Source organism: Scyliorhinus torazame, chromosome 16 (genome assembly GCF_047496885.1).
Source record: "Scyliorhinus torazame isolate Kashiwa2021f chromosome 16, sScyTor2.1, whole genome shotgun sequence".
Classification (NCBI taxonomy): Eukaryota; Metazoa; Chordata; class Chondrichthyes; order Carcharhiniformes; family Scyliorhinidae; genus Scyliorhinus; species Scyliorhinus torazame.
In genome coordinates, this window is record NC_092722.1 from 44,425,226 (window position 1) to 44,439,270 (window position 14,045).

The 14,045-nt window shown below is 47.2% G+C and overlaps 1 protein-coding gene and 1 long non-coding RNA gene across 2 annotated transcripts in view; one reads left to right on the plus strand and one right to left on the minus strand.

Moving 5' to 3' along the window:
- LOC140392785 (uncharacterized) overlaps nt 1–6,307 on the minus strand; it is a 67,613-nt gene extending 61,306 nt beyond the window's left edge. The window contains exon 1 of the long non-coding RNA XR_011935427.1: nt 6,038–6,307. This is a non-coding gene — a long non-coding RNA (uncharacterized lncRNA). The remainder of the gene's footprint in view (nt 1–6,037) is intronic.
- rcc2 (regulator of chromosome condensation 2) overlaps nt 3,979–14,045 on the plus strand; it is a 51,040-nt gene continuing 40,973 nt past the window's right edge. Inside the window, exons 1-3 of the mRNA XM_072478417.1 lie at nt 3,979–4,146; nt 4,637–4,899; nt 11,348–11,441. Of these exons, the coding sequence (XP_072334518.1) occupies nt 4,738–4,899; nt 11,348–11,441 (256 nt within the window). The 5' untranslated portion in view covers nt 3,979–4,146; nt 4,637–4,737. The remainder of the gene's footprint in view (nt 4,147–4,636; nt 4,900–11,347; nt 11,442–14,045) is intronic.

Consider the following 14,045-nt stretch of genomic DNA (forward strand, 5'->3'; position numbering starts at 1 on the left):
CCAACACCACCATCTCTCCCTGTAATTTGCCACTCACCATCACGTATCTGCCCCCGTTATCCGCCACTATAGTCTTTGCCTCGAACATTACCCGCTTCCCCACTAATATAGCCACCCCCCTGTTTTTCGCATCCAGCCCCGAATGGAACACCTGCCCTACCCATCCTTTGCGCAACCTAACCTGATCTATCAGTTTCAGGTGCGTTTCCTGTAACATGACCACATCTGCTTTAAGTTTCTTAAGGTGTGCGAGTACTCGTGCCCTCTTTATCGGCCCGTTAAGCCCCCTCACGTTCCACGTGATCAGCCGAGTTGGGGGGCTTCCCACCCCCCCCCCTTGCCGGTTAGCCATCATCTTTTTCCAGCTTCTCGCCCAGTTCCCACGCGGCTGTATTTCTCCCAGACGGTGCCCCCCCGCCCATCCTTTCCCGCACCCACTCCCCCCTTTCCCCAGCAGCAGCAACCCAGTAATTCCCCCCTCCCCCCCCCCCCCGCTAGACCCCCCGCTAGCGTAATTACTCCCCCCATGTTGCTCCCAGAAGTCAGCAAACTCTGGCTGACCTCGGCTTCCCCCCGTGATCACGGCTCGCCCCGTGCGGTGCCCCCTCCTTCCTGCTTCTCTATTCCCGCCATAATTATCATAGCGCGGGAACCAAGCCCGCGCCTCTCCCTCGGCCCCGCCTCCCATGGCCAACGCCCCATCTCCTCTCCCTCCCCACCTCCCCCCATCACCACCTGTGGGAGAAAGAAAAGTTACCATACCGCAGGATTAATCATACAATCCCTCTTCGCCCCCCCCCCCCCCCCCCACTCGTCCCACCACTTTGTCCAAACGTTCATTTTCGTAGTCCAATCATTCCAATTTTTCTTCTACAATAAAAGTCCACGCTTCATCCGCCGTCTCAAAGTAGTGGTGCCTCCCTTGATATGTGACCGACAGTCTTGCCGGTTGCAGCATTCCAAACTTTATCTTTTTTTTGTGAAGTACCGCTTTGGCCCGATTAAAGCTCGCCCTCCTTCTCGCCACCTCCGCACTCCAATCTTGATAGACGCGGATCACCGCGTTCTCCCATTTACTACACCGAGTTTTCTTCGCCCATCTAAGGACCATTTCTCTATCCTTGAAACGGAGAAATCTCACCACTATGGCTCTGGGAGCTTCTCCTGCTCTCGGTCCTCGCACCATAACTCGGTATGCTCCCTCCACCTCCAACGGACCCGTCGGGGCCTCCACTCCCATTAACGAGTGCAGCATCGTGCTCACATATGCCCCGACGTCCGCCCCCTCCACACCTTCAGGAAGGCCAAGAATCCTCAAGTTGTTCCTCCTTGCGTTATTTTCCAGTGCCTCCAACCTCTCCACAGATCGTTTCTGGTGTGCCTCCTGTATCTCCGACTTCACCACCAGGCCCTGTATGTCGTTTTCATTCTCTGCTGCTTTCGCCTTCACAACCCGAAGCTCCTGCTCCTGGGTCTTTTGTTCCTCTTTCAGCCCTTCAATCGCCTGTAATATCGGGGCCAACAACTCTTTCTTCATTTCCTTTTTTATCTCCTCCACGCAGCGTTTCAAAAACTCTTGTTGTTCAGGGCCCCATATGAAACTGCCACCTTCCGACGCCATCTTGGTTTCTGCTTGCCTTCCTTGCCGTTGTTCCAAAGGATCCGCTGCAATCCGGCCACTTTCCTCTCCTTTTTCCATCCGTGTCCAGGGGGAACACCCTTCTGGTTTACCGCACGGTGTTTTCAGCCGTTAAAATTGCCGTTGGGGCTCCTATCAAGAGCCCAAAAGTCCGTTTCACAGGGAGCTGCCGAAACGTGCGACTCAGCTGGTCATCGCCGCACCCGGAAGTCCTGCTTGGGAAGAAACTGTTCCTTCAAAAAAGTGTACTTTGCCCATCCAACCCTTCCCCAACAGCAGCCAACCCTTCCCCAACAGCAGCCACGCCACCAACTCCGTGTTAGCGTTTATTAACAGGGGGCTTGAGTTTAAGAGCCGTGGGGTATGCTGCAACTGTACAGGACCCTGGTGAGACCACATTTGGAGTATTGTGTGCAGTTCTGGTCACCTCATTATAGGAAGGATGTGGAAGCATTGGAAAGGGTGCAAAGGAGATTTACCAGGATGCTGCCTGGATTGGAAGGTGGGTCTTATGAGGAAAGGTTGAGGGAGCAAGGGCTTTTCTCATTGGAGCGAAGGAGGATGAGAGGCGACTTAATAGAGGTTTATAAGATGATGAGGGGGATAGATAGAGTGGACGTTCAGAGACTATTTCCTTGGGTGGATGTAGCTGTTACAAGGGGGCATAACTATAAGGTTTGGGGTGGGAGATATAGGAGGGATGACCGTGATAGGTTCTTTACTCAGAAAGTGGTTAGAGTGTGGAATGGACTGCCTGCTGTAATAGTGGAGTCGGACACTTTAGGAACTTTCAAGCGGTTATTGGATAGGAACATGGAGCACACCAGAATGACAGGGAGTGGGATAGCTTGATCTTGGTTTTGGACAAAGCTCGGCACAACATCGAGGGCCGAAGGGCCTGTTCTGTGCTGTACTGTTCTATGTTCTATGAGTAAAAATTGGAGGCAAAAACATGATAAACCTGCGGTACGCTGACGACACAGCACTGCTTGCAGAATCAGAAGGAGCCCTACAAAATCTTGTGGATCAGTTAAATCTAGAAGTTTAGAGTATGGATAGAGTATGAACACCAAAAAGACAAAAGTGATGGTAGTTAGAAGGAATACATTGGAAGACACTAGAGGAAAGATTGAAGTAGATAATAATAATCTTTATTGTCACAAGTAGGCTTACATTAACACTGCAATGAAGTTACTGTGAAAAGCCCCTAGTCGCCACATTCCTGCACCTGTTCGGGTACATAGAGGGAGAATTCAGAATGTCCAAATGACCTAACAGCACATCTTTCAGGACTTGTGGGACGAAACTGGAGCACCTGGAGGAAACCCACGCAGACACAAGGAAAACGTGCAGACTCTGCACAGACAGTGGCCCAAGCCGGGAATTGAACCTGGGACCTTGGAGCTGTGAAGCAACAGTGCTACCCATTGTGCTACCGTGCCGCCCAACTTCCAAACTTTAAAGACAAACAAGTTTGTCTATTTAGGACAAATGATAAAATAAGATGGTAGTACGATGCTGAAATTAGAAGGATAGAGGTAGTCAGAAGAAGACCAACGAAGAGGCGTTTGAAATTGCAAGAACAAAAATAACTTTAAAAGTGTCATCCAGAAAAGAATATGTCAGTATTTTAGTCATTTGATCGGAATCCCGTACCAGCCTCCCCGAACAGTCACCGGAATGTGGCGATTAGGGGCTTTTCACAGTAACTTCATTTGAAGCCTACTTGTGACAATAAGCGATTTTCATTTCATTTCATTTTTCGAATGGAAAAGCTATAGCGATCTTCTCGAGAGGGCACAGTGGAGGGCAGCACAAAGAGGGTCGACCTAGGCGTAGTTGGATGACGGGCGTCACAGAGTGGCTGCGGATGAGCTACGTGTGAGAATGGCGCAAAATACACGAGTGTGACATACCATGACAGCAGATCTCTTGGAGATGTGAAATGTCTCAAGAGTTGTGAAATGCCGTGGGACAGTTTTTACATGAAAGATGCTACCTAAATGCAAGTTGTTGCCATCAAAGAGGACCATCAAAAGTGGGACTATCTCCTATATTGGCTCCATTCAGCAGCTCAAGGTTGTGAACACCCACCCCATTTTGCAGTGCATATTTAACTTCCCACTACATTTTAATTAAACCATAAACGATTCTTTCTTTCCCAACTGAAAATATTTAGCCTGAAATGAACTAGTCTGATGAAAAATGACGAAAACTGGGTTTAAAGGGTCTCTCCCAGCCAGCAGATGTCAATGTCTGAGGAGCTCTCAGGGATTTCTTTTGTAAAAAGCTGGTTTTCCTTCCTGAAGATGTGTGTCCATGACTGATTGTGAATAGAGAGCTGTCACATCATGTCACAGGCACAGGGGCAGATTTACATTTTAACCTAACGGCGGGTGGGCCTGAATATTTTTTTTTAAAAAGACCTCCAGAAAATAACCCAGCCTCCCTCCCCCATATCACGTTTGTAACAACCACATCGTTTCTTCCCAATTAAACGATTCCAGGTACTTAAAGTTGATCTGAGAACGGGACAAAGGAGGGGGGGAGAGGAGGAGGAGGAGGAGGAAGAGGGAAAAAAAGGCAACGCACTTTGGTGCATGGTTTTTGAGGAGGAAGGAAAAGGCGGAAGTTTGATGCTTTAATTATCTAGAATATATATATATAGATAGATAGATAAAAGAAGCAGACAGATGTAAGGCGGGTCCACGCGGTTTGTTTCAGACACAGATCTATTGTTCAGATCAACAAAAAGGCAGAATCTGAGGACGGGGGAAGCAGACAAACCTAAAGGTTTAAAAAAAAACACGGGCAAAAAGGTGGCGGGGGAAAAAGATATAATTTAGTGACTTTTAATCAAGTTGGTGGGAGGAAAATCAAGTTAAATCACCCGGAGAGGAGAGATTTTTTTTGTGCGCGTGTGGAAAGAAGGGGATTATTCCCCCCACAAAAAGGAAGATTTTCTTACTTTTTCTCCCCAACCCTTTCCCTCCCCAGAAGTGGGGGATTTGCTGCCCCCCCCTCCCGTCTCCTCTTTCTCCCTGGCTGCTGCCTCTGTTGTTGTCGTCGCCGTCGCTGCTGCTTCTTGAGAACCAGAGATGCCTCGCAAGAAGGTGGACAAAAAGAAAATGAAAGGTGGGAGGAAGAGGGAAAGGGACTTCAGCGACGAAGAGGAGCTGGAGCTGGAGAATCCCGGCAAGAAGATGGGCAAACCCGTCCTCCAGACCGTCAACGAGCCGGAGGAGACCAAGGAAAAGATAGTAAGAAAGCTCGGGGCTTTATGGGGGAGGGTTGGGTTGGTGGCAGTGTTGAGGGGACAACTTTACCCCCTCCTCCCCCCGCGTCTCATTTTTATTTGGGGTTTTTTTTTTGGGGGGGGGGGGCTGTTAAAATCAATCTCTCTAAACACCGTTCCTTTCGTTTTCAGACGGCGATACATCGACGACTAAAAACTTAAAAGTCTGGGGATAGAAGGTCTCTTTTCACTACTCTCTTTCCGCTCCCCCCCCCCTCCAAAAATCACCGCCCCGACCCCCACTTTCGAAAAGTTTTTTCAAGAGAAATTTGCCCCCAAACATTTTAAACTTTAAAAGTCTCAACTTTTTCCGGATTCCCGAAACCAAAACAAATCTTGCGAGGCCTGAACAAAGAAGTCGGGGTCGGGCGGGGGGGGTTGTCAAGAGCAGAACTGAGCTGGCTCCAATTATTTTATATTTTTGAACCGGCCGCTTACTTAAAAATAGTTTTGGGTTTTTTTTTTTGGGGGGGGGGCGAGTTTTTTCTTCATCTGATTTTCCGACCTCGCGGGGAAAAGGGACGTTTTGGAGGCTTCGAATCGGCAGTTTTACCTCCGCCTTTTTCTTTACAAAAAAAAAAATCGTGTTTTTAATTTTTAAAATCCCTTTAGGGTTGTTTGTTTTGTGTGAGGGGGAGGGGGGGGGGGGGGGTCCGCTTTTTCTTTTTATGGTTTGGGTGGTGGGGGGAGACGCTGTCGCCCTGCCCCCCGGCCCAGGCGCGGACCCTCGAGTCGAAGCGGCGGGCCGGATGATTAAATAATGGGGGGTTTATTAACTGGAGCCTTCGGCCCCTCGCGATGTAACTGTTGTTGAGCTGGGGTCCGGAGGAGGGCGGTTCAAGGAAGTGGGCCCCGGGGATCCGAGCTCGGCCGGGACTCGGGCCTCTTTTTCTCTCCCCTTCCTCGACTAGGCCGCACGCCGAGCCCGAAGTGGCGACACTTTAACGCCACACGCACACACCGACCACCCGCTTTCCCTCGGGGAACTCTTCTTCCGCTGTTTTTGTCCACCTAAATATTTACGATTCTAACTTTGATATTTCCCTCGGTTCAGATTTAAAAAAAAATAATTTAAACTTCCCGTCACGGTCACTTTTTTTTACCTTATTTTTTTCTCCTTAAATTTAGGACATCGCGGTTTAGGAGGTTTGTTTGATCGACTTTCCTGCTTTTTTTTCCGCCGAAAGTAATTTTTTTTAAATAAAAAAATATATATATATTCGCCCGTTTCCGCTGCTCCAATTTCCCGCCATTTCTCGGGCGGCGGGGGCGGCTCACTGCGCATGCTCCGGCCTCGCCTGTCGATCACACTCGGGAGTCCCAAGCAATAACAGCTGCTCCTCCATCCAGGCAGGGGTGCAAGCTCAAGATGCTGCAAAACTGGGCATAATGGAGGGAGGGGTGATAATATTGTAAAACACATAATTGTAAGATGCAGTTTTCGTTGCTGATTATACAAGTTGGAATTTCGGAAGGCCCTTGGTCGTAACTTTAACTGGAGATGCTTATCTTATTACACAAAGGACTATAGGCAATATCACCAGTGAGCGAATTATGGTATTACAGTCCTGCTCACTATGATTCATTAGCATTTAAGATATATATTTTATTGCAAGAAACAGAACACCAGCATTGTAATAAAAACAAAATACTGTACATGCTGAAGATCTGAAATGAACACACAAAGTGCTGAAAAAAACTCCAGGTCTGGCTCCATCTGTGGAGAAAGATACACCATTAATGCTTGGAGTCCAATGTGGCCCTTTGGAACTGGAAGAGTTCCAAAGAAGAGACATTGGATTCAACGTTAACTCTTTGTTTCTCTCTTGGCACTTTTTCAGCACATTGATTTTCTATCAGCAGCACTGTGTTTGCAAGCAAGAGTTAATACATTTTATATTTATCCATAGCATGAATGCAGAGTTTGTGTGTGGGGTGGGGGAGGGGGTAGAGAAAGAGGGGAGAGTGAGCGAGCTAAAATGAAAGTAATAGTGAGGGCAGCACGGTGGCACAGTGGTTACCACTGTCACCTCACTGCACTGAGGTCCCAGGTTCGATCCCGGCTGTGGGTCACTGTCTGTGTGGAGTTTGCACATTCTCCCCGTGACTGCGTGGATTTTGCCCCCACAGCCCAAAGGTGTGCAGGGTAGGTGAATTGGCCACGTTAAATTGCCCCTTAATTGGAAAAATGAATTGGGTACTCTAAATTTTAAAATAATTTTTTTTTAAAATGAATAATAGTGGTTGGGTAAGATTAGCTCCCGAGAAGGCTGGAAGCTCCACAGTTTTGTGGGCCTGCAACAATTTCTGTATTTCAACATGGTGTGGTTCTGGGGAGGAGGAACATTACAATGCATATTTGGAGCCGAGGGTGGATGAGAAAATCTTTAGAAGCAATGACCCAAATCCTGGGAGGAAAACTGAATGAAAGGTTATTCTTTGCACACCATTTAGCTCTGCATATTCTAGCTTGCATGTTTATATTTATTAGAAAGCATGGAATTAAAATGTGCAAGCATTTTCCAAAACAGCTACATCTTGGCAGTTGTGCGCTTACACAGTACTTTTTGGTAATTGGACATACCTTGCACCTGGGTGTTAAAGCATTGTGTTGAGGGGAAGAAACATTTAAAAAGTGTCCCATGGTTGATAACTTAGTCTTTGCCCAAATGTTGGACCGTGAAATGGTCAGTGTTTGGGTCCCACCAGATTCATGTGTCCTTGAATTTGACTTCCGAAGCATCGTTTTTTCACCATGGAGTGATAAGGATAGTTTTAAAAATAAAATCTGAGTACCCAATTCTCTTTTTCCGAATGAAGGGGCAATTTAGCATGGCCAGTCCATCTCCCTGCACATCTTTGGGTTGCGGGGGTAAGACCCAAGCAGACATGGGGAGAATGTGCAAACACCACATGGCCGGGATCGAACTCGGGTCCTCGGCGCTGTGAGACAGCAGTGTGGGCGGCATGGTAGCACAGTGGGTGGCACCGTTGCTTCACAACTCCAGGGTCCCAGGTTCGATACCCGGTTTGGGTCACTATCTGTGCAGAGTCTGCACGTTTTCCCCTTGGCTACATGGTTTCCTCCGGGTGCTCCGGTTTCCCACAAGTTCCAGAAGATGCACTTGTTGGGTGAATTGGACATTCTGAATTCTCCCTCTGTACTCGAACAGGTACCAGAATGTGGCGACTGGGGATTTACACGGTAACTTCATTGCAGTGTTAACATAAGCCTACTTGTGACAATAATAAAGATTAATCACTGTGCCACCCTGAGTCATAAGGATAGCTATTTTTGGTGACTGTACAGTAGCCCAGCCGGGAGGGAATCTGGGGTCCTTATTGCACTTGAAGTTAAAAAAAAAAACGTTTTTTAGTCTGTAAAATGGGACAATACTGTTAAACAAAGTGGGTCCCTCCAGGCTTCACTTTCATTTAAATTGCTCTTTGTGATGTTGCACTGCTGAGTTCTTCTGGCCGTGGAAGCCAGTCATAAACCCAGACGCTGCAATAGTGTTAAACTCGTTTTATGCATTTTTTATACCTCCAAATTTCTCAGACCTGGGTATGGTGATTGGTCTCTGGTAGCTTGGCGGCTAATATTTTATGTCTTGAGTCTTGATGGTCAATGACAGGAGGACACCAAGCCTGATTCTACCATGTATTCACACATGATAACTCGTGCGTACTTATTCAGGAGAGGCCTAGGATGGAACTAGAGGTTTTCCTTGAGAGAGTTTACCTTTTGTGATGTAAGGGTGACTAAATCGCCGCCTTTAAAAACCATTGGAATATATATACTTAAAATGACATGACCCAGCACTCAACATCACAAAAGGCCCTCTTAACAAATTGAAAAAAATGAACTGTCGACACCACTGCTGATTTGAATACATCTGTGCAGAATGACCTTCAACATTTTTTTATGCTTATGATAGTTCTGTAAAAATGCAACAGTTGGCAGGTTTTATTGGTTTAAAGTTGCTTATCACGTGACTGAGTTTCTTTTATCAGCGCAGATTTTCTTTTTTGAAAATTTTATTAAAGACACTCAACATTCAAACCTTTCCCTCTTAATAACCGTGTAGGAATAAGCGTTTGTCAGGGTGAGATTAAAGGATCTTATTATTTTGCAAGTGGAGGGTTTGTTCCATGTCCCAAGAGAGGGTGATCATCAAAAGCCCTGTACATGTGGTGTTGCTAGTCATGAATGATTGGGATCTTACATGTCCCTGGAGCATTTTTGCATCGTGAGCAACCAGTTGTGGCGAGATAGGTCTATTTGATTTTGTGGGGCATAACACAGCACGGCCTTGGTTGGAGGTGGCAAAAATAGACTTGATGGAATGATCCAACTTTCCATCTTTAAGTAGGTCAAGGAAACTGGCACTCAGAGGCTTGAGCATATCTTGGCAAGAAGATGCACCATCCTGTGGCACAACCTCGTGCCCACTCAGGAAATGTATGGAAAATAAAGTGCATTTTGCTGAGGAAATACACCAAGATGTATGGGATCCTCTCCTGCAGATATGTCTTCCGGGCATCACACAAGCCTCCATAGCCAGAGAGACCAGCCCCACCCGCTGTATGAAAAACACCCCTCAGCCCATAAGCTCACATTCTACCCTGTCACTAAGCATCTCATTGTAATGTGGAGAACTGTGCGTGACTGTCCGTTTGCAAGTATGGTGCAGTCTAGAATAAAGCATGTGCACAAATCAGTAGCAACACTTGGTAGCAGGGTGGAGTGGAATAATGTGGCAGAGGCAGGACCAAATTGTAAAAGTTTTTCAATATTAATTATTGCAGCAGGATAAAGACTGCATTCACCAATGATGAGCTGTGTCATTGCATCCTGTCACAATATATTATAAATTAGCTTCAATATGGATTCTAGAAATTTGAAACAAAAATAAAACCTGGTTTTACAGTGTGTTGGACTTTGTAGATTAAATGTAGTTGCAATTTGCCAACACATTCCTGAATTTGTGTTTTTGCGAAAGAAAGGCCATTTTACCATCGGAGCTTTCTGTATGAAATCGGCCATAGATGTACTAAATTTGACTTGGCCCATCTAATAACTGGTCTCGGGAGATTTCGGAACCAACAGGAAATGGAAAAGGCCCATTAAAATAGTTACGTGATCTCTGGCAGTGCGGCCAGCTGAACAGATCATACAATGTAGGGAAATGGCAGCACTGGCACTATCATTAAGAATAGGCTTCAAGTACAGTGCATGGGCCCCTCTTCACGGTGCCTTGTGCTCAAATCATCTACAGCACAACTGGATGTCTTTAAGACATGCCTTTGTGCTTTATTCAGAGGGACCTAGCTTGATCAACGAGAGCACTGACTCATGGCAGACTTTTGTTACTGTTTTGAAGCAGATGCAGAAAATAAATCCACAGAAGTGGGCTGATCCATATTTAGATTTTTTTGTAATGGGGCTGATTTTGGAAGGTGTTTTTGTTTTAAATGAGTTTGTCACAGGTTTTGACACGCAGATGAAATAGCTGCAGGAAGTTCTCGTGCCTAAGAACTTTCTCGTGCAAATCTGTTGCAATCCTATGAACTAAACTTTCTGAGCTCAAACCTGGTGGTTTTGTCCGTTGGCCTTGGCGCACAGAAGATTGTGGTGTGCCGATTGTCTCAAATGACAGCAACCAAATCACGTAACTTGCCAAAATGTCGTTTGAAAAGCTACAAGTGTGCAAACAAGAATACGATGATAGAAGCACGGTGGGCAGTCGACATCAGGAGAGTTCCCACTCCAGGGGTGGAGTTTTTCTCAGTTTTTGTTTCAGATTTCTGCCATGTAGCAAGTAGCTTCTGTGTAACAAGTAACAATATAGTGTAAAATGCTGGAATAACTGCAGGTTTGGTGGTATCTGTAGAGAGCGAGAAGCAAAATTAATGTTTCCAGTCTCTGACTTTTCATTAGGGCTCAGCAGTGCTGAGAGTTTCTAGCATTTTCTGCTTTTATTTCTGGCAATACTGGGAGCGAGGAGGCCTTTGCGGAACATGAGTACTAGAATAGGCCAGTTGGGCTGAATGACCTGTTTTCTGTGTTGAAAATTCTATGTAATTCTATACCTTTCAAGAGTTCTGTTGCTTGGCTTTGCACTTTTGTGGGTTGGGGGATGGACAGCGCAAGTGGCGACCAAAACTGCCTTTATTAAAGGTGTTGGGTCTAACATTGCTGATATATATGGAGTGGGAAACCACGTGCTAGTTCTAATGGATGTCCACCACAGCTGTATTTTAATTTTACAACCCATCACCTCAGATTTCTACATGAAGGAACATTTGTATTTGACTGCCTTGCTCCTGCTCCCCTACAATTTGCCTGATGCCATGACTGCTACTTGTAATCTCTTGCGCTCCTGAATGTTTCTCTTAATGCTTTCCCACAGAAACTGGAAGGATCCAAGTGCAAAGGTCAGCTTCTTATCTGTGGAGCCACAAACTGGGACTTGATTGGTCGTAAAGAAGTTCCTAAGCAGCAAGGTAGGACACTACACTTCCGAATGTGAAGCTGGGTTGGTGACTTTTTGCCGCCGGTGCAGATCGCCTCAAGCGCGACCACACTGGGTGAGAAATCGGGTTCATTCGTGCTTGTGTTTTGGACCCTTGGAATTCAAATGCTGATGGGGATGAGGAGCACACTTGGAGAGCAGGACAAGCTGTTAGAAAGTTCTAGAATACTTTCCAGAACAAAATGTCATATTTTTCAGCTATGGATGGCTGATTTAAAAATGAAATGAGGAAGAATTCACTAAAGGGTCATGAATCTGTGGAATTTGCTACCGTAGAGAGCAGTGGATGCCGGAACACTAAACAAATTTGAGGAGATGGATCGGTTTTTAGTTAGTAGTGGGATGAAGGTTATGGGGAACAGGCCGGAAGGTGGGGCTGAGGCTAGGATTAGATCAGCCATGTTCGTATTGAAAGGTGGAGCAGGCTCGAGGGGCTGAATTGCCTCCTGCTCCTAGTTCTTTTATTTAAGGGTTCTCAGCAAGAGTCCAGATCCACCCAGGGTGTACAGGGAGCATTTCCTGTACCTGAACCTCAGCGAGGAACCATATATGAACCGCTTGAACCACAGTTAGAACATCGTCACTGACATTTGTCACCTCTGGCATGGTAACTTGCCAAAGACAGGCAGGTGGAGCAAGCTCATAGGTTTGTATGGGGTGTAGAGTGTCCTTAATGCACAACTTACAGATGTCATAAATTACCCGTGCTGGAACTAAAAGGCATTCCACTCCCTTGGGATCCAGTTGGTATTTGATCATTGGCAGTGAATCATATAGATTATGCCAGTTGTCAACCAGCGCCCGCACTGAAGGTTAGATGTGGGACTTTTGGCTGACGAAGAGGTGTGCGAGCGGCTGAGGAAATGTATTCAAACCTACCTGCAGGTCAACGACACGGGGGAAATTTCAGCAGTGGTGGTCTGGGAAGCATTGAAGGCGGTGGTCAGAGGGGAGCTGATCTTGATACAGGCCCATAGGGAGAAGGTGGACAGGGCAGAGAGAGACGGACTGGTAAAGGAGATACTACAGATCGATAGATATGCGGTGACTCCAGAGGCAGGGCTTTTAAGGGAACAGCGGAGGCTACAGGCGGAGTTCGGCTTGTTAACCACAGGGAGGGCGGTGGAGCGGCTGGGAAAGGCGAGGGGGGGCAATCTATGAGTATGGCAAAAAGGCCAGCATAATGCTTGCACAGCAGCTTAGAAAGAGGGAGACAGCCAGGGAGATAGGGAAAGCAAATTACGGAGATGGGAACCTGGTTGGAGTTTCAGCAAGGTTGAATAAGGCGTTTGGGGATTTCTACAGTAGGCTGTATAGGCCGGTACGCTGTATAGGCCGGTACACTCTACGGGGCCGGAGGGGATGAAGCAATTCTTGGAGGGGCTGAATTTCCCAAAGGTGGACAGGGAGCTGGTAGAACGGCTGGGGGCCCCGATCGGGCTGGAAGAGGTAGTGGAGGGTCTGAAGGCCATGCAGTCGGGTAAAGCCCCGGGGCCGGACGGACACCTAATGGAGTTTTATAAAAAGTTCTCTGGGATATTGGGGCCGGTGTTGATGAGGATGTTCAATGAGGCAAGGGAAAGAGGGGTGCTGCCCCTGACGATGTCACAGGCCACGATTTCGCTGATTCTGAAGCGGGGCAAGAACCCGGAGCTGTGTGGCTCCTACAGGCTGATATCCCTGTTGAATGTGGATGCCAAATTGCTGTCCAAAATTTTGTCCTCGCTGATTGTGTTCCGGACGTTATTGGGGAGGACCAGACGGGGTTTGTTGAGGGTAAAGGTTGTTAAACGTGATCATGATGCCCCCAGAAGGTATGGAAGTGGAGGTAGTGATCGCAATGGATACAAAAAAGGCTTTTGATCAGGTAGAATGGGATTATCTGTGGGAGGTACTGGGACGGTTCGGATTTGGGCGGGACTTTATTGACTGGGTCAGGTTGCTGTATCGGGCTCCTGTGGCAAGTGTACGGACGAATAGGACATCGGACTATTTTAGACTGCACTGGGGGACTCGACAGGGAAGCCCCCCCTCCCCACTGCTGTTCGCGCTAGCTATAGAGCCGTTGAGATTGCTCTGAGAACCTCAAGGGTCTGGTCTGGGGGGGGGGGGTTGTGGAGCATAGAGTCTCGCTCTATGCAGACGACCTGCTTCTGTATGTATCGGACCCAATAGAGGGGATGGAAGAAATTATGAGGATTCTAGGGGAATTTGGCCAGTTTTCGGGGTATAAGCTGAATATGGGGAAAAGTGAGATGTTTGCAATCCAGGCGAGGACAGGAGAGGCGATTGGGGGAATGGGACTGGCTGCATAAATTAAATCTGGCCCGACTAGTAGACCAAATGAAGGACGATTTCCGAAGGTGGGACGCGCTTCCGTTGTCACTAGCTGGGAGGGTGCAGACGGTGAAGATGACGGTCCTCCCGAGATTCCTGTTCGTGTTTCAATGTCTTCCCATCTTTATTCCGCTGTCCTTTTTTAAACGGGTCAACAAAGTGATCACTGGCTTCGTTTGGGCGGGCAAGACCCCGCGAGTAAGGAAGGTAGGTAATGCTTGAGCAGAGTCGGGGAGAG